Raw genomic sequence first — 22813 nt, 5'->3', positions numbered from 1 at the left:
TTGAATAGGAACGATTAGGACGTACGTGTAGCTAATGATAAACCTTTCACGACTTTCAGGTTTTCTAATCGTTTGTGTTATAGTCATTGTATATCAGCGCTGTTACGATGTCTTTGCTCCTCCTTTATCACATTATACGAAAGTTCCAAGGCTGAAACGTGCGTGAAAAGTTCACGCTATCGTCAATTTTCTATTCACTACACTCTGAACGTGAAAACGGATTTTCTTTACATTTTTAATCGCCTTGGACTGTAAGGAGCGAAGACGTCGATAGCATTGATATATCAAATAAATCACCAGCATCTAGTCATTTACTAGTGTACACGTGGTCCTTCCTCTCATATCGACTCGCCATTCCTGATTTATCGTTGCCTCTGCTGTTCCTGTGATGTTTTATGAGTATTGAGTGTCGAGTATCAATCATCGGTGGCGGATTGTGCGGAATATTGCTCACAGTGTCACATTCACTGGTCGAGTTTTACAGTGCTGTATATTCAAGTCGGCTTTTTCCCTTTTGTTTAGACGGCAACAGAAAATTGGGTAAGAGCCTAAATAAAAGCTGTTGAGCACTACATGTTGCAAGATACGGAAGTCAGTTCAGATCAGAGAAGCCAATTTTGCCATGTTCCTAGATCACGGGAGGTGTTTGTAAAAAATTTCCTTCCCTCCTAATCACACCGCCCAAACACTATAAATATTAGTTCTGCATTAATCACAACTGCTAGCGCATATTTATTTCAACGTGGGTTATCTTTCTTTGTTGCTTTGATTAGTCGTCAGCAACCAAGTTTCCACCAACCATTTATTTCACAAGGGCTAAGTTGTAGATGTTGGTATTTTGTTGCAATAGTGTAAACAACTTGCGCTCATCCTGTCCTTCATTTCTCTTCCCCCTTTCTCTTTGTTCTCTCTCTCTCTCTCTCTCTCTCTCTCTCTCTCTCTCTCTCTCTCTCTCTCTCTCTCTCTCTCTCTCTCTCTTTCTCTCTCTCTCGCTTTCATTCTCTCACCCTCTCTTCCTCTTCCACCCCTCCCCCTCTCTCCTCTCTCTCTCTCTCTATATATATATATATATATATATAATATATATATAGATATAGATATATATATATATATAATTTATATTATTATATATGTATATATATATATATATTGTTGTCTCTCTTTCCCACTCTCTCGCTCTCTCTCTCTCTCTCTCTCTCTCTCTCTCTCTCTCTCTCTCTCTCTCTCTCTCTCTCTCTCTCTCTCTCTCTCGCTCTCTCGTGCTTGCTCTACATTGCTCTGTCTCACATGGATCATTATTCCTATAATCTCAGCTCTGCGTGAATACCAGTGTCAACGCATTTAATATGGTTTACACAGCCACGATTCATTTGCAGAATTTTACAGAGAATGCATTACAATTATTTGAGGTTAGGGTGTTAAATATATGTCCTGTGTTAATTGACGAAATATGAATGATATGCGGACGTACACCTCCCCATAGACCGTTGCCTTTTCTCCGTGTGTCTCTTCAGCCAACTCCTGTGTCCTCTCGGTGTTAGTATCTTTATATTAACATTATCTTCTATTTCTATACCAGCTGCTATTATGCTGTATGTGTGGCTTTATTTAAGCGTTTCTCGCGATCTTCGCTTACATTCTCACTAAACATGGTCACTCTTTTCGTCTCATGTTCTGTTTGGCTACATATCCTTTCTTTCCTTATCCGTCCCTCCCACGACATCACTCCCACTCTGGGCCCAATTGCAGATTGAAGTTTTGCACTCAGCTGATCTTGAAACATGAAACATTCTCTGATCTCGCCACAGTGGCGATACTGCTTACGTGTGAAATCGTGCTCAACAGCGCGGCGTGCGTGTGTTCACGAGTCCTAGAGGGAATGCAGTGTGTTTTGTTTTCCCGTGTCTCTCTCTTTGTGTGTGCACCTCTGTCTGTAGCTTGCACATCACACTGCAGCCGTGGATTGTTTTAATAGTGGCAAATGCTGCTGTTTGTCTCTATTACCGGTTTTCTTGGAAGAATCATTTGCAAACTGTTGTAGACTAGCTGAGTTAGAATGCGTCCCGTGCTTGAAATTCGTAGAGGCACGTTGGGCATTGGCGATGTTCATTTGTTTACAGATGTCTCCAGCCACTGTGAGAGTAGGGATTAGTTAACTGTCTTTCACTTGCCTGTCTTGTGTTTGTCACACGTTTCACATGTCTGTACTTTCATCAGAGTGATTCGGCCAGCATGGCCCAACTATATGGCTCCATACAAACAACTGTAAGCCACAATACGGTCAGGAGACACACTTTTAGCTGGAGTGAAATTGTAACTTGGCTGAGGGAATGTTGCAGGCATTGCCAATGTAAGGTTTTAGTATAGCTGAATTAAATCGAAGGGGATAGTGTAGGTTTTCAGATGTTGGCTGAGGTTGTTGCCTGGCTGAATGAATGTTTTAGTTGGACCGAGGTAAGGTTTCTGCCTAGCGGACGACAAAACGCAAGTTCATTAAGGTAATGTCATACCTGACTGAGGTATTTGCTTGAGGTAAAGTTACCTTCTAGTTCCTCAAGGTTACACCACTTCCATGACTGTCATCAGATGGCCTGACTGCATTCAACATGAGAGAGGTAAATTTACATGATAAAACTGTAGACGGACATCAAGGTAATGCTTGAGCCTGGTTGTATTCAGAATTATATCATAATGGTTGTAATCATAATAGTTATTCGTTATGTTAGTAATTAATACAGTAGTTATACACATGTAAGAATGTAGGCTAGCTGAGGTAACCATTGCGTCATTCCAGCGTGTTATAACAACCTTACAGAGGTTACCGAGTATAGCCATGCCCAGATAACATGCTGACGTTGGGCCAACGTCAACGGCTGTCTTCAGCCCATGCCAACGTTGGGCCAACGGATTTTTGCTCGTTAGCCCAACGTTGGCCCAACGGCTGTCTTCAGCCCATGCCAACGTTGGGCCAACGGATTTTTGCTCAGCGCGCCAACGTTGGGCCAACGTTGGACCAACGTCATGCAGCCAACCATTTGCAAGTAGCATCATGCCAACCATACGCCAACGTTGGCCCAACGTCATATTGCCAACCACATGCCAACCGTGACCATGCCAACGTTGGCCCAACGTTGCCCCAACGTCATATTGCCAACCGTGATCGTGCCAACCAAATGCCAACGTTGGCCTAACGTAATCATGTTATCTGGGCAATGCGGCATGTAATAGCTATGATGAGGTAGGGTGGCTGCATTTGGATGTACTAATATGTACAAGCATTTAGATGTACTAAGATAGCAAGGCTGCAGTAAAGCTTTCAAGCCGTGTGGAGGCTGATGTAAAAAAGCTAGACTGAAGTTAGCTCTAGAACTATAGCCATGGGCTATAGTTCTAGAGCTTGGCAGAAGTAAGCCAGGGCCGTAGCCTGCCCCCCTAGATTTTTGAGCAAATTTTTTTTTTAAGTTCTACTAAAAGAGCATTGTCGTAGTCAGAATGAAGGCTGTACATGTACTCAAAAGTGCCTGAAATACCATCTCCTGCGATCTACAATTTCAACATTTTCTGTTGGAGAGGACCTCCAGACCCTCCACTTGTTTCTCACCCCCTCCTTGAAATCCTGGATCCGCCACTGCCCCCCCCTCTAGGAATTTGCTCAGCCTACGGCTCTGTAAGCTTTCATGCTCACTGCATGGTGCAGGTAGTCAGGCTGACAGAAATACGTCTTGGCCAAGGTAATTAAGCCAGCATCCTGGTTGCTGTACGGAGTTTTCGATGTATATCGACGCTGAGATGAGGTAAACAACTGACGGAGCTAATGGTCTGGCTAAGGTAAGATAGTTGCCTTGCAGAGGGAACACAGCCCACTTAAAGTTCAAGATGGCTTGTCGAAACAAGGTGCGTGTAGTTAAGTTGTGATTAAAACCTTACTAAGTGAAGCTTGCAACATCTCCTCAGACCTAAGCAATTGTTATTTATACAAATTTGGCCATCAATTTCACTGACTCACTGATATGTATTTTGTTCACGTATCTATATATATGAACGAGTCCCCGCATTACTGTAGTGTGCGCAGTCTTGCACACCAGCAATGCGTCCGAAATTACTAAAGCTATACGAATGATGTGTGCTCTGTTGTATTTTGCGTCGGGAGCTGCTTGGCTGTTCATGTTGAATGAAAACATTGCTAGACTACGTATACTCTACCTGTCTATAAAGCGGCACGATTTGAGTCCCTTGTTGATATACATTGCCGTTGATCAAGTTATTTTCTGCAGTCGAGCACTCTGTACGTATATATCGCTCTCGTCACTATTCATTCCACCGCACAGTAGTCATAACTGTTATTTATTAGTCATGGAGTCTGTGAGATACAGAGCTGCGCCGAACTATCGTGGCGCTCTTAATGCACAATCGACTTCGATTACTTCGAAAAGGAAATGAACTTCACCTATCGCAATTCATTGTTAAGTGTATAAAGATAGCAGCGATGCAAAAGCCTTTTGTGCGAGTATTTTGGCGGCACATGTGCACTGTTATACGATTGCCTTCTGCTTTGCACACATTTGAACTGGCTTATAGGTTTCAGTCACAATATATCACACAGTGCATCTGCATCACTCTGTCACTTTCTCAAGACGTTTATACGTGTACACGAACCTGTTTTGTTATTCTCGTTGATGTATTTTACCTAATGGAAAGCATGATTGTAGATGATAGATATATTAGAAGGGTGCTGATTTAGTTCGGGTGGGGTTAGAAATGGCCATCGGCAGTGACACGGTGAAGTGTACTGTGTAAGCTTTTTAGAAAAGCTCTAGTGCCTTGTAATGATACATAAATGACATGTAGGAGCAATAACGTTTTCAAATCATTGCATATGTATAGTCATCTTCTACTTATTGCACTAATATCGAATGTCGCTTTTAACATATCCTCTTTTCTCTCACAGCCTATTGTTTATTCTACATATATATATATATATAATCACTCTCGCTGATATGTATGTAAGGCGCTGACCTCTGATGAATTAGCGGGTGGTGAAATGTACAAAGTGCAGTTTTGTTAGCGTTACAAATAAACAGCTCTGACTGACAGACGTTCGGCATCACACGTGTCGTATTCCTAATTCAATATACGGATATTCGAATGCGCACTGTGCTTTCACCACCTCACGGTTGCACTATGTCTCAGTCCATTCCCACGATATTATATGTTAACATAAGTACCCGTTCTGCAACCAAAAAGCATTTCAGTCTGCCAGGTAAGACGATGTCGAGATGGACCGTCAGCAAGGCAAGGCCAGCCTATTGGTTGGCAAGACTGCAAGCCCCCCGTACACGTGTTTGTTGAAGATGTGTAGGTACTACCATGTGCGAAATAAGCGCACAATAGTGCAATTGGTAAGCTTTCACTTGGCTGCAGAACTGGTGTGATTGACTATAGGCTGGTCATACAGATACCACTGTCCCGTGTTGAGTATGTGACTGTTCTGTCATTTCTCTTTGCGCCAACAGACGTCTGTCAAGGGCTTGCGGTCGGTTATTGCATTTACGACCTCTACACGGAAAGAGGGCAACAATCCTACATAGTGTATGACCCTGGTGAGACATTGTGTTGTCAAGTGCACTGTCGGGGGTGCAGGGTGGCGGGCGTTTGCTCAGGCACATGGGAAGGGAATGCTTCGCAGGTACGCACGCACTAATATAAGGCAGTAGCAGTCTCCGCGTCCACAGTGAGTGAGCCACACACGTATGTAGTTGCTCGTATACACCTCTGTCACGACTCACGCACTTTTCTCGCCGAATCTTTCTTGCTGTGTTGATGAGTCTCCTTTAAATAGAATCACGTTTGCATTGATTTCACGTTATAATTTGATGCTCCAACAACCTTTCTTCCTCGTTGGTCGGTCTGGTATCCTTTGAATTTTCCTCGACTGCGTGAAGGGTCCGATGCACACATCTCCACCAGTAAAAGAGATGGTCTCAACAGAAGATATAAGTATTACAGGTGACCTTAGAAGCAACTTTTCCCAGTGCCACCAGTGCCTTTGCAACGTAAAAAACGTTTGCCTGTACAAAGAGGTTGGTTGCTTGTGAAATAAGAAAAACAGGTGAACTTCAGGCTGTGTGGCTAGGGTGGCTACCTGAAAACCACGAGGATGTCTTTGTGGCAGACGGTAAGTCTATGTGATCTGGGAAGAGCACAGCACGCGTTCAACGGTAACTAAATTACTGGAATTTTGAAGATGAGAGCTTCTTCGTATTAATTGTGTTAGATGATGAGTTTTTTACCTTTTATTTTCGGTTTGAATTCAAAGCACTGGCAACCTTTCAAGGGCGCACCACATGTTTTTGTCGCGGTTTCTGTTGAGAATGCTGCTTTGATGCAGCTGCCTATGACAGAGGCAGTGCCATGCTCTTTTCAAGATTTTTATATATGCTGTTTTTTTATCGCAGTAAAGGCAAGTGATAAACTATAAATGCAAGACTGAGCACCTGCTCTTTTTTCACAAGCAAGCATTTCTTCGCTGATTCCTTTCTCAAAATCCTCATTCGTTCCCTCTATCTTGGAGTTTCTGAAATTTTAATGTCTTAGATAATTGCCGGTGTATATCTTTTTTTACTATATTGTTAGGTGGCTAATTTGATTTGTTTACTCTCAAAGGTTTTTCCGTGATGATTTTGTTTTTATTATGTATTTTTAGGTTTTTTGTTTTCGTTTTGGCTGGATTTTTTTCTTGGTAGCGCAGAATGTACTGTTTAGCAGTTATTACTAGTGGTTCTGAACTCCGAACTTGTTAATACAATGGTAATCCTACAGCTTAATACGCAACGTAACTAAGAATTATTAAATAGAGATTAATTGTAACGTCATATATTCCAATCGTCTTGTACACGTATATGTAGAATGTGCGAGAATGAAATTTAATGCGCTATTAATCATGTGGCGTCGAATCAGAAGATCATTTCAAGCTGGTCTGAATCCTGGAACATTCTATGTAGCATTAAAATGTCATCGGATGATGATATCCTATTGAGCACGAATACACGTGTGAAATAAAATGGGGTTTGCATTTCAAATACCATTTATATGTCAGCGTACGACTGCAATTAACCCATCCCATCACGCTACTCAACAGCGGTTCAATTAATCTGATTCCATTTCCAGAATATTCACCTCCCAACCGTTTACCCGTTTTATTAAAAGTTCACCTACAGTGGCTTATTGGTTTTTTCTTTAAATTTCCGTGCTTAAGTTAAAGCGTCCTAATTTGACCTCCCATGCATTGCCTTTCAAATGCTTAGGTTTTGCCCTTCAACTTCTCCGTTCTATTGTGTTAAAATTGCCATGTGAGTATTAAATCGATAAGTGGTCTCTACTTGGATGTGTACAATGTACAAATATACATTACTACCACGTTATTTTGCTACATAGCCCCTCATTAGTAGGTCCACTGTACCATTGCGAATAACTTGGGTTATCGAGAAACTGATGGACTAAAAGCTGTGCAATGTTAACGTGTTGCGTCGATCGCGTAATAATACGAAAATGAATAACCAATAAATCGAAAGCGGGATCTTTTGTTTTTTAAACAGTTTATTTGTCAAATGTAGGTACGTGTCTAGTAGATCTTGGTTAGTAATTTAACCTATGCATACACGCACGCACGCCCACGCACACACACATGGTATGGAAGATATACATTATTTCGTACATGTTATCGATGTCTTGCACTATATAATTTGGTTTTTAAAAGTGAATGGGCCATAATTACCATGATCGGTTGCATTACAAGTTCGGCTTTGTTCATTTCACACAAAATTGGACGCATTTTAAGTACATTTTTCCGTGTCTATTTTGAATTGGGGTTATTCACATTTCTTATATACAGTTACATTGTGTGTACATAAACAAGTTAGCAGCTTTGTGTTAACTTGAGTGCAAACTTCTAAATTTTGACAACATTTCCTGATATATGTTTTGTTTGCTAGCGACCTGCATGTACCAGCCTGTGGCTTTATTTTACAGCCACCTTTTCTGGGCTCGCTCTTATGTGGTTGAATGTTAATTAACATACATTGAAGGAAGGAAGTGTATTTAACTTTTTGTGCTGATTTTATTTTTAAAAATTACCTGATGTTTCAAGCTTTTTTTTGTTCTATTAACAGTGTCGCATCAATGTGTCCATGCCTGTATTATACAGTGCTCCTCTGGTCTTGTTGTCTTCAGGTGTACATCTAACATCGGTTTTCAGTCATTATGGATTAAAACATTGGCAGCACAACTGATGACTGTTTATATTCGTTTTAAATTTTATATTGCAGCCCAAACGACCAGTTCTAGTGAAGTTAAAGTCCTTCAACATGGGAGGTGGTCAGTCCTTCTACTAGTCTTCAGCGGGCCACGCACTGCTTTTACCTCGGACGACTTCGGCTCGCCATCCCCGAAAACATGCAATACAACTACTACTGCTACTACTACTAATACTGCTGCACAAGGCAACTTGGCCGTAGCTAAAATCGAGATGAAAATGGACCACAAATCCGTCTGTTAACAGAAACACTATTGCCGCACGTGCATCGAGGAACGGGGCGGCTGCGCGGAAGCTCACTTTCGTAGGCACAGTGCCCTCTTCGGGACGACAAGGCGTGCGTATCTTTCACTTCATGCAGCACTTTACGACACTCACGTAGACCTGGTCGCCGTCTTCACAGAATTGCAGCTTTTAGCGAGGGAGCATCTTCCCTCGTGGTCACTTGGAGCCGTGTGGTGCGAGTAAGGAGTGGTGATGCATGTACGGAACTCTGAAGCCAGTAGGCGCGTGATGATTCATACTGTGCATGACTTTCGCACACCAGATCTCTTACACATGGCGTGTTGGTTGGGGGCCAAGGCTACCTTGCTGACTCTTGCTAAGGTATTGCACAAGGATCTCTGCAAACTGTACTTTGAATCGGCGTGGTTATTACTAGATGCACACCAATGTAACATAGCTGTGTAGATATCTGTTATACAATCGTTTGATTAAATACGCTACTGGCACAGACTGTCACGGAGGCTGTTAGTATAGCCTGTGTAAATGGTAGCTTACAGTTCAGTGCCAGTCTGTGCCATGCGATTCTTGTGTGCGTTTTCATTTGTTGGTGCGGATTGTAAATATCTGAAAAATAAAGCACTGGCCTAAGCGCCAATTACTTTTGAATAATTTTGCTGGATATTGGTTAGAATGCTTAGTTTTAGTTGTTTGCTAAAATACCAAACAATTAATAGGTTGTGTCGGCGTGAATAGAGATATAATCCTTGGAATAAACTTTTTGAATGCCTTCACTATTTCTAGTCTATATCAAGGCCAATTAAGAACAATGAATTTAAGTGCTAGGCAGAAGCTGCTATTATGTCTTTCCGAACCAATTCCCGCTTGTGTGAATTTATATTGAAGTACCCAAGTCGTGCATAGATTTATTCTTGCCATGTTGCCAAGTTACATTTTTCTCTAGTCAAATAGGATACGTTTATCTAGATTAGTGCTCACCGATGTCTTCTCTTTCAATATACACACATATAAAAATCATGTGAAAATGTATTTGAGTATAGAACACATACATGTTTGTGTGTGTATCTTCTGGTTCTACCGGTGGATGATGTCAAACCGTTTAAAGAGCGGTTTTTAATTGCATTGATGTTTAAACGCACTAGTTTAGTTTTGTGGTTTTTGAATCGGAGCCGTGCTCTCTTTTGAGGATTTGCAATTGTAGGTGTAGATACACTGTGTTTTATTACTGTCCCAATTATATCCCTCCATTCTGTCGCATATTAGTCAGTGGCGTGCTTACGTGATTTGATTTATAAGAGGGCACAGTTTGTTTGGATCGAACAGTGCGTATCGTAGGTCAATTTGATAGTCGAGCCGTATTGTGTGTAATTTTACAAACAGATTTTTTTCCCACAAAAAAATTTGTCGCGTGAAATTAGGTTGGTGGTTTTTTTGCTTAAGCGAACGACCCTACGTTTGCTGAGATAGTTTGTTAGTGTATAGTTGGCACAGGTTCATGATTTCAGACCCAGTGCTGTAGAATCGAAAGCGGGCTTGTTTGATAATCAGGTGCTATCACGGATTTAAATTGGTCACTGCTTCCCACAGAGCATGAAATATGCTCCACTATGTTTCATCTGGTCATGTATACAACACTGTGAGCAGTCGTTTCGTAATTTACAGTATCACGATGATGTCACGCATTAGTGTGAGGTCTCTCGATGATGTCACACATTAGTGTGAGGTCTCTCGATGATGTCACGCATTAGTGTGAGGTCTCACGATGATGTCACGCATTAGTGTGAGGTCTCACGATGATGTCACGTATTAGTGTGAGGTCTCTCGATGATGTCACGCATTAGTGTGAGGTCTCACGATGATGTCACGCATTAGTGTGAGGTCTCTCGATGATGTCACACATTAGTGTGAGGTCTCACGATGATGTCACACATTAGTGTGAGGTCTCACGATGATGTCACACATTAGTGTGAGGTCTCACGATGATGTCACGCATTAGTGTTAGGTCTCTCGATGATGTCACACATTAGTGTGAGGTCTCACGATGATGTCAGACATTAGTGTGAGGTCTCACGATGATGTCAGACATTAGTGTGAGGTCTCACGATGATGTCAGACATTAGTGTGAGGTCTCTCGATAATGTCACACATTAGTGTGAGGTCTCACGATGATGTCAGACAGTGTGAGGTCTCACGATGATGTCACACATTACTGTGAGGTCTCACGATGATGTCAGACATTAGTGTGAGGTCTCTCGATAATGTCACACATTAGTGTGAGGTCTCACGATGATGTCACACATTAGTGTGAGGTCTCACGATGATGTCACGCATTAGTGTGAGGTCTCACGATGATGTCACGCATTAGTGTGAGGTTTTGCGATGATGTCACACATTAGTGTGAGGTCGCATTATGATGTTACACGTCAGTGAAGGTGTCGCCATGATGTCGCAGGCCACTGTCACACATCAGGTGACACATGACATGCCAACGTATCAGGTGTGTCATGCACGGTATAGTGTTGTCTCGCAACGTTGTCATGCGTACATCGTGGGGTCTTACAACGTTGTCATGCGTACATCGTGGGGTCTTACAACGTTGTCATGCGTACATCGTGGGGTCTTACAACGTTGTCGTGCGTACATCGTGAGGTCTTACAACGTTGTCGTGCGTACATCGTGTGGTCTTACAACGTTGTCGTGCGTACATCGTGGGGTCTTACAACGTTGTCGTGCGTACATCGTGGGGTCTTACAACGTTGTCGTGCGTACATCGTGGGGTCTTACAACGTTGTCGTGCGTACATCGTGAGATCTTACAGCGTTGTCGTGCGTACATCGTGGGGTCGCACAACGTTGTCATGCGTACATCGTGGGGTCGCACAATTATATCACACGCAAATCATCGATTTTTGTAATGATGTTATTCCTCTAGGCCATCATGGTCTCACAATGATCGCATGCGTCATCACGGTGACACACTGGTGCGACACATCTGAGCCGAGGTCTCGCTTTTCACAATAACTATTATTCTCCCATGAATCTAGTCACTAGTCTTCAAAGGTTAATTGGTAGCATGTTGGTTTGGTTAAGGAAATGCCTGTCCAATCGATGAATGGCTGTAGTTTTGATGATAATAAGTTTCGCTAAAATAAATGTTACACGTTAAAGAATATCAAGCAGTTCCGCAAATATTTGCGTGTTTATTGTTTGTCATCGGCCGTTGTGCTGTACATATAGGATTGCAGGTTAGAACGAATGTGTCTGCATTTTATTACCAATAATGATGTCTGGTGTGTGTGCGTGTGTGTGTGTGTACATATATGTATATATACATATATCTCTATATATACATATAAGCATATAAATATATAAATATGTAATTGTTATGAATGTTGATACTGCCTATTGCTGCTGCTGCTGTGGTTGCTTCATGTAAACGAATCATTTTGGTTTGACACTGGAATGTGTATGCTCTGAGTTACATGTTCTAACTACGTTCGTCATTTTTCTATTAGATTAAATCCAATAAATGCTAGTAGTTAGGGCAATATCTCGGGCTATCAGGCACCTTACAGCCTACTTATCACTGTAAAGCTGACGCATGATTACATTCATGTTACATTCATGTTCGGGGACGGTTATACTCCCTTGTTTAAGTACAGTTGCATCTTAAGTTACGGTTGCATCCTGCTGGCCACTGATAAGGCCACTGTTTAGTGTAAGGTAGCACTCTATCTGATATAAGGTAGAGCTCTGGCCTAATTAAGGTAAGGTGACGTGGCTGAAGTAATCTTACAACCTGGTTGACGTATGCCAAGCCTATTAATTTTTACATTATGGGGGGCAGTCTATAGCTGTGGTCAGGTGGTAGCCAGCGCATGAGAGTGAGTTGAAGTCTAAAAGTTGCAGGCTATCTGAGACCATGGTACAGCCTAGCTGAAGTCAGGTTGCAGTCTAACTTAAGTCGGATTGCAGTCTATCTGAGGTCAGGATTACAGCCTAGATGATGTCAGGTCACAGTCTATATGAGGTCATGTTATACTGCTTAAGTCGGATAGCAGCTTATACTATGATGTCATGTTGCAACTTAGCGGCACTAAGCTGTAGCCCTGTAGGGGTAAGACTGTGACATGACTAAAGTCATCTGATATCCTTTCGCGCACTTTCTCGTCAGCAACAAAATTACTTCAGTATTCACGTAATCTTGTATAACTTCGTCAGCGTAGTACTACTGTGCGGATTCGTATGGCTGGTAAGAACTTGGGACGAACACGTTTTATTGTTCTATTCTCATAAACTAATAATAGGTACCTTCTACCGGTCTGTGCAACATATACGTGGGCTGTTGTCATCCGGCAGAGACGGCACATTGGGTTAACCTCCCTACGCTTACACGTGTTGTGGGTATGTGCGTTCGTGCGTGTGCACGCGTGTGTGCGTATATGTATATATATATATAGAGGTACACGTGTACGTGTAGTGAGGTTGCCCTATATGCGCGGCTTCTGTCGCTTAATAAGCTTTGGTTTCCGTGTAGCTTAAGAGAGCCGCCTTGTAAGTGTATACTAAGTGTGCGAGTCAATATGGACACGAGCGGCCGTTTCGTTCAGCGGCTTGAGTCTAGCGACTTATGCTCACTGATGTGATTTTCACCTGATCTGTGGCCGAGTCGGGTCGCTGTTCGTTGATTATTGTGATTAGGAGTGCTTGTCGCGCTTGCTATCAACGAAGACAGCTTTTTGTGTCACCTTCGGCTAGATGGGAATGCGTCTTGGAGAGAAGCGCGTGCTTAAAACATGAAGTGAGCTAGAAGACGTGCCCCCCCCCCTGATAATCAGCGCCGCGCTTACTGCTTTGCTGTTATTGTTTGTGTCCGCCGAGTAGGTTCGCCCGTGGTTATGATAACCATGGAATTGCTGATACTTGTCGCTGTAAAACATTTCTGCTTATTTTTCTTCTAAAGTCTAAATACAATAGAAATTTACAACATCTTACAGACTGTGTGTTTTCTTTACGTTTTTTTGGACATTTTCTGTCATGTTTATTCTGCTTACATAGGAGTCACGCGGATAATGCTTTAACGTTGTATATACCCGTGCGTTATATCTTTTATATTTTATTCGTTAGAAGGAAAAAACATAAATACACATAATTATTACACGAAAGTAGTAAATGAACATGATTGTATTGCAATGTACCCGAAATAGCGGCGCATGACTTCGTCTTATTTCGGCTTATTTACCAAAAGCTACGTATTCGTTGCTTTAGCGGTTATACTAAACATGACTCCATGATCGTCTAGACTGCAGGATGTCATTATCGCCCGATGGTGCCGTTTCAAATTCTTCTGCTCGGCTTACGAATTCATTTTAAGTCAAATTGGTCTGCTCGGCTTATGGACTCATTATAAGACCGATAGGTGGTTAGTGTGACGTCCATACGCGCAGTACACGCCAGCAGATGTTTTATGGTCGTTAGGCTGATCTCACGGGCGGCCCCTGCTGCTGCACCTTCTGAATCGTTACCTCGCCCGAGATACGTATGACGGAGAGGTTGCACATGGGATTGATCCTGTGCTGGTAGTTGATCAGATGCTTACCGTTCACATCCACGCGAAACCTGCACAGAAAATATTGCTCGTTATGTTCATATCGTTAACATTCACTCGGAGTGTTCACTGAAAATACAAATAATGCAATATAGCGTGGCAGCAGAGTGGCGATACATTTTGGTCTAACTCGAATTTTTCGTGTAAAGTTTTTTAATTGCGATAAATTTCATTTATAACTCTCCGATAAAGATATGATAAACGTCTATGGTGGAGTATAGCGGGATGAACCGAGAAAGTTTTTCTTGCGTATATGAAAAATTCTGTCCTTGGCACGCACGACGTGTGTGTAGGACCTATTATGTGTGTGTATATGTAGCTAAATAGCGATGAACTGCGTTTTATTATCTTATATTGCCAGCAGGTGGCGGCACGATCGCTTTCCATTCGACAAACCCTCTGAGTTGTATAATCAAAAACATTATATCAGGAGTCAATAATCAGAAATTTGTGATTATTTACTCCTGATTATATAGGTTATACAATATAGTTAGTATATACAGCTCAGTGGCCAACCTTCTGACAAATGCGCTACTCGCCTTCTTTCCATTCCTGGTACAAGAAATGCTTTATTCTATCCGTATTATATTTTTTATTTTATTGATATGATCGTGCTTTAGCTCTTTCGCGCCCGAATACTTTTTATATATCCATTCTCCCATGCCCGAATACTTTTTCAAATTATTTATAAAAATGACACCTTTTAGTTAATTTGCTATGAAAACTTTATTACTGGGACGTGACTTACGTCCTACTTACTATATGTATATGATATTTTCAGGATATCATGGTAACATCCATAGTAACATGGATAACATGTTCCACCAAAATATTTTGTCCCAAGGTCAAGGTCACCGGGTCATGGGTGAAGGTCATGGTGTCATTTGGTGCATAGTACATAGTACATACATAGTACATACATACATGCATAGTACATAGTACATACATAGTACATACATACATGCATAGTACATAGTACATACATAATAACATGGTAACATGTTCCACCAAAATATTTTGACCCAAGGTCAAGGTCACCGGGTCATGGGTGAAGGTCATGGGGTCATTTGGTGCAAAATTTTTTTTTTTTTTTTTCTACTTTTGACCCACCCATATTGCTGAAAAATGTATAAATGTAAGTTATTTCTTTGAACTAAGTATTATAACAAGAGCCCATTAACCACTTGGTTAATGTGCTCTTGATTATAACTATTAGATATATTAGAAATAGATTATAACTATTAGAAATTATCAATGATTGAATTGTCTATTTCGTCACATTTATTACAACACATTTCCATTTATGCTACAGTGTGCCAAAACAACGCATGTAAAAATACAGGAAATAAAAACGTGTAGCCTAAATAAAATGTAATATGCATGTAAAAATTTATGAAAAAAAAGTGTCATGTACCCCATATTTGAAAAAAATTGGCCCCAGAACACCCCCAATAAATTATATTACGTCTACATTACAAACATAACAATATCAACTAAAGATGAAAATACATACTCAAAACAAACGTATTCACTCGTAGTTTCTTGAAAAAATACCAAAAACAATCTTGAAAAATGACTAGAAAAATCTAAATTCATTTCAATTGCCAACTCTACCTATAGTGGTGGTTATTTGAAGATATAGAGTAGTTCTTGATGTATTAGAAATTAGTTCATAATTGTCAAGCACGTTGCGCTATTCAGTGGTTTACTTTAGTGCAGCAGCGTCATATGGCTCACAGGCGCTGATTGTATGCGATAGACGTCCAACCGAATTATCCGGGCTTTGCGGACGAAAATTTGACTTATTTCTGAACCCGGTATATTGGTCGGGCATGGAAAGACGTTAAAGCAATGCTAAAAATGAATCGGCAGAGGTGTGCCGAGCACGAGCACTCTCCACGACCAAACTATGACGTACTTGTTTTTCTCGCATCGGATGACGATGTTGAACTGTTCGTTTGCCACTTGACGGTGTCAAGCGGAGGGCGGGCATCTCTCTCCTCTGCGAGCCATTCTGGACCGAGTCGCGAGTTTCGAATGCATATCGATTCAGGTGCGCGAGGATTGAAGTGGAAGCCGATGTTGACGTCTGGTGTCATTGGCCCTTCTTGCAGGTTGACGAAGAAGCTAAATTACGTGAAATAATACCGTATGAATATGGATTCGATGTGACTCGAGGCAAGGGTATCGACACGCGCACAGTCACGTGCGTTGTAAATATATCAACATTCTCTCATGCCACCCGACTCTCTCTTCTTCTCTCTCCTCTTCTCTGCTCTCATCTCTCTCCTCTCTCTCTCTCTCTTCCTCTCTCTCTTTCTCTCTCTCTCTCTCTTCTCTCTTCTCTGCTCTCTCTCTTCTTCTCTTCTCTCTATCTCTATCTCTATCTCTATCTATACTGCTCTCTCTCTCCTCTTCTTCTCTCTCTGCTTCGCTCTCATCTCTCTCTCTCTTCTCTCTCTCTCTCTCTCATCTCTCTCTTCTCTCTCTCTCACATCGTCTCTGTCTCTCTCTCTCTCTCTGCTCTCTCTCCTTCTCTCTCTCTCTCTCTTTCTCTCTCTCTCTCTCTCTCCCACTTTTTCTCTCTTCATGTCAATGTTCAGTCGTGTGTCTCTCTCTCTCTTTCTTTCTTTCTCTCTATCTCTCTCTCTCTCTCTCTCTATCTATCTCTCTCTCTCTGTGCGCCGCTATCACTCACCTACATTTTTATGCGCTCTAACTTTCTCTTCTTGATTAAGCTTGTATGCATGTCATAGTCGCTACAACACTTCGCAAATAATCTGTTGGGTGAACCCATTCGTACGTAACAACGACACGAATTATTTAACTTATGATAGTAGCGGTATATTACAACGAACTATGAGGAAACTCACCCGTGTTGAGTAGGGTTTTCCCCGGGCGTGCCAGTTATGAAGAACACAGTCCCTTCCTTGACACCTCCATATATTTCACCTTCCCATGGTAGAGTCTGGATGGAAGAGTGATCGAGCAAAATTTAAAATTAAGTCACAACAAATTAGTCTGCAAACGATATGCCAGTTATTAGGTTGTCAGCGAAAGAACTATAAATGACTCTATGACAGAAGAAGGGAAATATAACGATACTGGGAGTTCGGGAAAACAAGCTAGCTCCACTTACCATGTTCTCGACAGGTGGATAGAGTACAACTTGTGCCTGGAAACCAACCGATACAGGCATTAGACTCCTATAGTTCGCAGGGATGATCCCAGTTCGCAGAACGATACCAGTTACGACATATACGACTTAAAGACACTAACGTATACGACTTAAACACACTAACGTATACGACCTAAAGACACTAACGTATACGACTTAAAGACATTAACGTATACGACTTAAAGACACTACCGTATACCACTTAAAGACACTGAAGGTCACGCGCAACGTTATTAATCACACAGTTTCGTATTCACATTCAACGCTGTATATATCAATCATTTCACTATTAAATCGCATGTAAATCTCATGCGTTTCTACTTGCAAATGATCAGGCGATAGTTTACCTCCAACCCTTTCCCGTGTTGCTTACAACCTGTAGCTGAACAACGGTCCCCCAGTAGTTACGCAACGTACTAAAATAAACTAAACTATTTTTGTGTATATTATGGGACGATAATTATAGCTGTTGCATGTTCAAAATTGAAAGTGTTATCTTCTTTCACTTCCTATTCTGACGCACATCTTTTCATTATTAAATCATTTTACGATGTTGTGACGTTTTCCTTGTGCGGAAAGTCCAACATTTGCGACACGTAGGTCCGCCATTTTTCCACCAGAGATGTATTATTGTAATTTGCGTACGAAAACTTCTTATCAAGTAGGAATTCTGGAATTCATTTTGTTTGAATAATATTTCGTTTTTAACCAAGAACCTGTTGCAACAATTTGTTTAATTTTCAATGCGTTTTGCATATGTTATCAATAAAAGCTCATTCCAAGTAGCGACATAATTAAACAAAACACAATATGCAAATAACGCACTCTCCCTGTGATATCGCTTTCATGCGCTACAAAAAATAAATGAATTGATAAGTTTTTGCGTCAATCCCAGAGTTGCTCACCATATTGTCCGTTGTCTGGGCCGCAGTCGTGCTCTGTGACTTTGCAGATTAGTGGGCGTGTGATACGCGGTGTCTGGATGCGTAAGTCGGTAGCGCGAACGGTGGGGCCCTCACTGACTGGCGCGTTGCACTATCTGGCTGCGGCTTCCGTGCGGGAGATAAAAACCATTACGCACTCGGCGTACTGGCGGCGGGCAGAGTACGAAGAGATATCGCTCGTCGCTTATCAATCATGCGATTATGTGATGTTATTGGGTATGTAGATTGGCCAGATGATTCGATTTGACTCGGCGACCCGCGTGCCCGGATACACCATTGCTGGTGCGAGGGGTTTCTGCCTCGCCTTGTTTTCCCAATTATCCACGGTCGTCTAGCCATAATATGAAAGGCAATTCGTCGTCGTCTGAATAGTAATGTTGTGATTACTCTACCAAGTCCTAATTAAAATTTTTGTTTGATATTACTGTTCTGTCCGATTATTATTTTCACAATTTAGGGCCTATATCCCCGCACCAGAAATGTGTTTGCAAACGCGTGTATTTCAACCAACCTAACTTATAGCTTTGCGTAAACATCCCACAGGTGCATGTATGCATTTTTTATCGTTATATCAGTAGCTCATCTATTTATCAGTTATATATTAACTCGAATGTCAAATTGATACATGATATTTGCTAAACACGTGTACTTCCATGCGCTTTGTGTATCCATCTAAGTGCATATTCACATAGTTGAACTATAGCTGTACGTTTGCTCAAGCATTATAATTTATAGCGTATAATTAGACGACGGCTGCGGCCTATAAATGCTTCGATTTCGTGCAATATACCCTGATTAACGAGTAAAAAGTAAACATATCATCCGGCAGTTTATTTGTTCCTGTTGTACGTTTTTAAGGAGGTGGTTTGACGTGACGGTATGACAAAATGAAGTTCAAGCTGTGTCATTCACGATAACGGGCATTTACATGTCTATCTTCCCTGTTTGATTGAGATTGCGGTATCTGGCTAGAGACATAATTATAGTATCCTCATCGGTAAATATAGGTGCTTATATTTGCTAGCAAACCGACACGTACGTGATCCAACTCGACTTTTTTTCAAAGACAAACGCGTTTTTATTACACGCATATATTCTACATTTCCCTGGTCGTGTTCATGCCGTATATAATAAGCTATATAATACCATGCAGCCATTAATTTTGACAGCGTGCTAAACTATATTGCTATGTTTCGCGGAAACCGCTTGACGCATTTACACCACAATAAACCACTGGCAGCAAGATCAAGCCCGCACGTACAGCACACGCGCGGCGCCATTGACTATATATATACAACTGTTGTATATATATAGTCAATGGCGCCGCGCGTGTGCTGTACGTGCGGGCTTGATCTTGCTGCCAGTGCAATAAACGGGACCACATAAGTGAAAAGGGAAAAAACGTAAAATTTCGAACACGAATTAAATTTAGACGTGTTTTTTAATCCAGGAGCTTTTAGCGCTAGGCAACAGCTCCGTAACACGCGCTCGTGGGTTCATACGTCAGAGCGTACTCTAGCCGGGAGGTCCGTTCCTCTGAACAGCCATTGATTTATTGGTTAACACCATTGGTTTGTTGTGAAGGAGACATGGATGTGTACAAGAAGTATACTTGGTGTATATTTTTGGCGCGAGGAGCGAGGCTCTTGATGTATATTTTGTTCTTTTTAATTTGACCACATTCAAAATGCCATGCATGACACCTTTTTATTAAATGTACATTTGTATAAAAATGAATTTTCTTTACGTAAAAGGAAATTACTAAGCTCCAAATACATCTCCACACGCTTATAGTTGATAAGATTGAAACTAGTTAAAATACAAAATTGTCGGCAATTTGCACAGTTACTATTGTGCGCAGCCATATTCCTTTAGGAGATGGAGTTGCATTGTATATAAGTCGCAGCTGTTTCGCTACATAGAACGAAGCGGCATAATTAATGGGAGTAGGTCTATAATGTAGCGATTGAATAAAACCAACATTTTATTTTCACAATTTGTATTTTGTCAAAACTTTGCCATAACTAATTGTAATGAAGTAAACCTAGTCACCTTAATTTGCTCAAGATACGTTTTAGCTTTTCGCAAAATACCCACAGTTCTGCGCAAATTATAGTAGAGATATTCTTAGAGAGGAAATGACGGACCGTTAGAACTAGAACGAGTAAATAAGCCACGCTTCCCCACGAAAACCTTTGCTCCAGTTACACAGATATGCGTTATACGATCATTTAAGAAGGGCGGCTGAAAGTAGATCCACTTCGTGATTGCATATTATACCTACCCCATCACTTTTCTTGTCTGATAGCATTATCTCGGGCAAACAATTTATAACATGGAAAAACAAGCATTATTGTTTACACTAGATGGGTGAACTTGACGATAAAATATACGCGTAACGCGCCTCGATCTCTAGCAGCGTGCACCTAACACGATAATGTTATTCAGGCACGTACTTGATGCCTTCATGTACTATAACCCAGCTATAGCATTCATATACCATAACTCTATATCGCATTCATATACAGCAACTCTATAGCATTTGTATACTGCCGTATGTGTGAAGGATAGAACAGTTTTATTATTGTTATGGCATAAGTATATTTAATCAAATGCACAATTTGCTTAATGTCTATCCGGGTATATATTTCTTAAAACGCAACGTCACCGGCTAGAACTTTATTTCTTCCCGTTAAACCTGCAGCCTTTTATGATTAGTTGTTATGTTATAATAAATGAGTGCTAACTTCTCGCATCGAATCTCTATCTGCATCACATTACTCCGTAACAATAAAGCAAACAGGCTGGGCACTATAGTGTCTAGCATCTTATATTCTACGTGGACCACCTTGAGTTTCCTTGCTGATCTTAATTCATCAGGTTCTTAGAGATTACCAGTCTGTGGATATCGACTTCTCCTGCGATGTATATTGTCTTTATGTCGGAGAGCTCCTTAAACCTGTGCGTGTACTCAGCGAATAACTCCTCTCCGACGTCAATGCAATACCTAAACCAAGCAGACGCTCGGCACGTTATCACACTATAGGAATCGAACAGTACGGGCAACATTACTAGTGTCAACGACTGATCTATTATTTAGCATCTTGTTGTGGATTATGCCAAAGAGGTCGAACGAATTGAGCCATGTGTATGACAGTTTTTTGATATCGGTTCATATATCTGAGTTCACTTCCTTATATATGGTATTAACCCGTAACTCTAACAGTAACCCTAAGCTTCACACACTCCCTCGCCATAGCCCTTGTCACATTACACTATATGTAAACCTCGTGAATCGTTTAATCACCAGACCCTCTCGGTGGTTCTCTGTGCAGTTTCGTACACATGCCTCTTTCATCTCCTTCACCTACGGTACACTAGAACATAGATCCTACATGACTCTACCGTAACGTATCGTTCTCCTTCTATCCATAGACCCTACATGACTCTCCCGTAACGTCTCGTTTTCCCACCTTTCCTTCTAACCATAGACCCTACACGACGCTACCGTAACGTCTCGTTCTCCCACCTCACCTTCTATTACACCTTTCCTTCCATTACCGTGCATCTCGCTCTCTTTATTAACCGTTCAACAAACCACCGCTCAATCTAATTTCGTACTTCCTCCTCCTTAATCGCCATGCATCCATTTCTATTTACCCATCCACGCTGTTATTTACCCATCTCTACACCCAGCTGTTTATCACCAACGCAATTGCAGAATTTTTACGAACACTACTTATACGAGCACACCTATTTTTATCTATGCCCCGCCATCGCTCACTTCATCTCCCCGCTTCGCACCTAAGAATTCCTTCAGTGTAACCCGCACCCACACGCACCTGTCCTGCAGGACTCGGATTCTCAGCTGAAACTCCGTCGAGGGCTCGAATATGAAGCGAGGTACGTTTCTCTCCTCCTTCCCCCAATCGGGACCGATGCGCGAGTTGCGTATGATGATCCTCTCTCCGAAACGGGCGTTCATGTGGAAGCCAATAGTGTTGTCACTGCTCTTCGGCCCGCACTGAAGGTTGATGAAGAATCTGCGGACAGGCGCAGTTAGCAGGATAAATTTACCATTGCCATGAACATAAAGGTAAACGTCAGTATACGATAATTCTGAGGAAAGCGAGGTTACGCCATACCGTACGATACAGCGAATAAAAATACGTGATACTTTAACATAATATTATCTGTATGTCAATCAATACCTCAATCTGCTTGTCTGCCAGATATGGCTGTCTGTCTGTCGGTCGGTCTGTCTGGCTGGCTGGCTGTCTGTCTGTCTGGCTGGCTGTCTGTCTGTCTGTCTGTCTGCCTGTCTGACTGTCTGTCTGTCTGTCTGTCTGTCTGTCTGTCTGTCTGTCTGTCTGTCTGCCTGCCTGCCTGTCTGACTGTCTGTCTTCTCGCCTGTCTGCCCGTCCGTCAATCTATCCTATTTTGCATTACCACGTGTCCGGTTATTAAACGAAAACATGTGACTACATAGCCTTTCTCACCCAGTGTTAGTGACATTCTTGAAGGGTACCC

General features: G+C 41.7%; 3 protein-coding genes across 3 annotated transcripts in view; 1 reads left to right on the top strand and 2 right to left on the bottom strand.

Moving 5' to 3' along the window:
- Positions 1-13549, top strand: part of LOC106807271 (regulator of G-protein signaling 7-like) — a 152237-nt gene extending 138688 nt beyond the window's left edge. Inside the window, exon 17 of the mRNA XM_014809567.1 lies at positions 8325-13549. Coding sequence (XP_014665053.1) covers positions 8325-8390 — 66 coding nt within the window. The 3' untranslated portion in view covers positions 8391-13549. The remainder of the gene's footprint in view (positions 1-8324) is intronic.
- A 521-nt stretch (positions 13550-14070) lies between these two features.
- Positions 14071-18374, bottom strand: LOC106807270 (galectin-6-like). Its single transcript, XM_014809566.1, has 5 exons — positions 18245-18374; positions 17301-17336; positions 17035-17129; positions 16080-16288; positions 14071-14172 (listed from the first exon to the last, which is right to left on the bottom strand). The coding sequence occupies exons 1-5, from the start codon at positions 18245-18247 to the stop codon at positions 14156-14158; spliced, it is 360 nt and encodes a 119-aa protein (XP_014665052.1). The 5' UTR covers positions 18248-18374; the 3' UTR covers positions 14071-14155.
- A 1597-nt stretch (positions 18375-19971) lies between these two features.
- The window catches only part of LOC106807268 (galectin-5-like), a 5015-nt gene continuing 2173 nt past the window's right edge, over positions 19972-22813 (bottom strand). Inside the window, exon 5 of the mRNA XM_014809564.1 lies at positions 19972-21290. Coding sequence (XP_014665050.1) covers positions 21152-21290 — 139 coding nt within the window. The 3' untranslated portion in view covers positions 19972-21151. The remainder of the gene's footprint in view (positions 21291-22813) is intronic.

Source organism: Priapulus caudatus, unplaced genomic scaffold, assembly GCF_000485595.1.
Source record: "Priapulus caudatus unplaced genomic scaffold, Priapulus_caudatus-5.0.1 Scaffold205, whole genome shotgun sequence".
Classification (NCBI taxonomy): domain Eukaryota; kingdom Metazoa; phylum Priapulida; class Priapulimorpha; order Priapulimorphida; family Priapulidae; genus Priapulus; species Priapulus caudatus.
This window is presented reverse-complemented; position numbering and strand designations above follow the sequence as displayed.

Bases quoted from the DNA above. Each gene is read 5' to 3' on its own strand.
- LOC106807270 (XM_014809566.1), bottom strand. The intron at 17,130-17,300 runs GTAAGTGGAGCT...TCTTCCATCCAG, and splicing joins ATCCACCTGTCGAGAACATG to ACTCTACCATGGGAAGGTGA. The intron at 16,289-17,034 runs GTGAGTTTCCTC...CACGTAATTTAG, and splicing joins GAAAACCCTACTCAACACGG to CTTCTTCGTCAACCTGCAAG.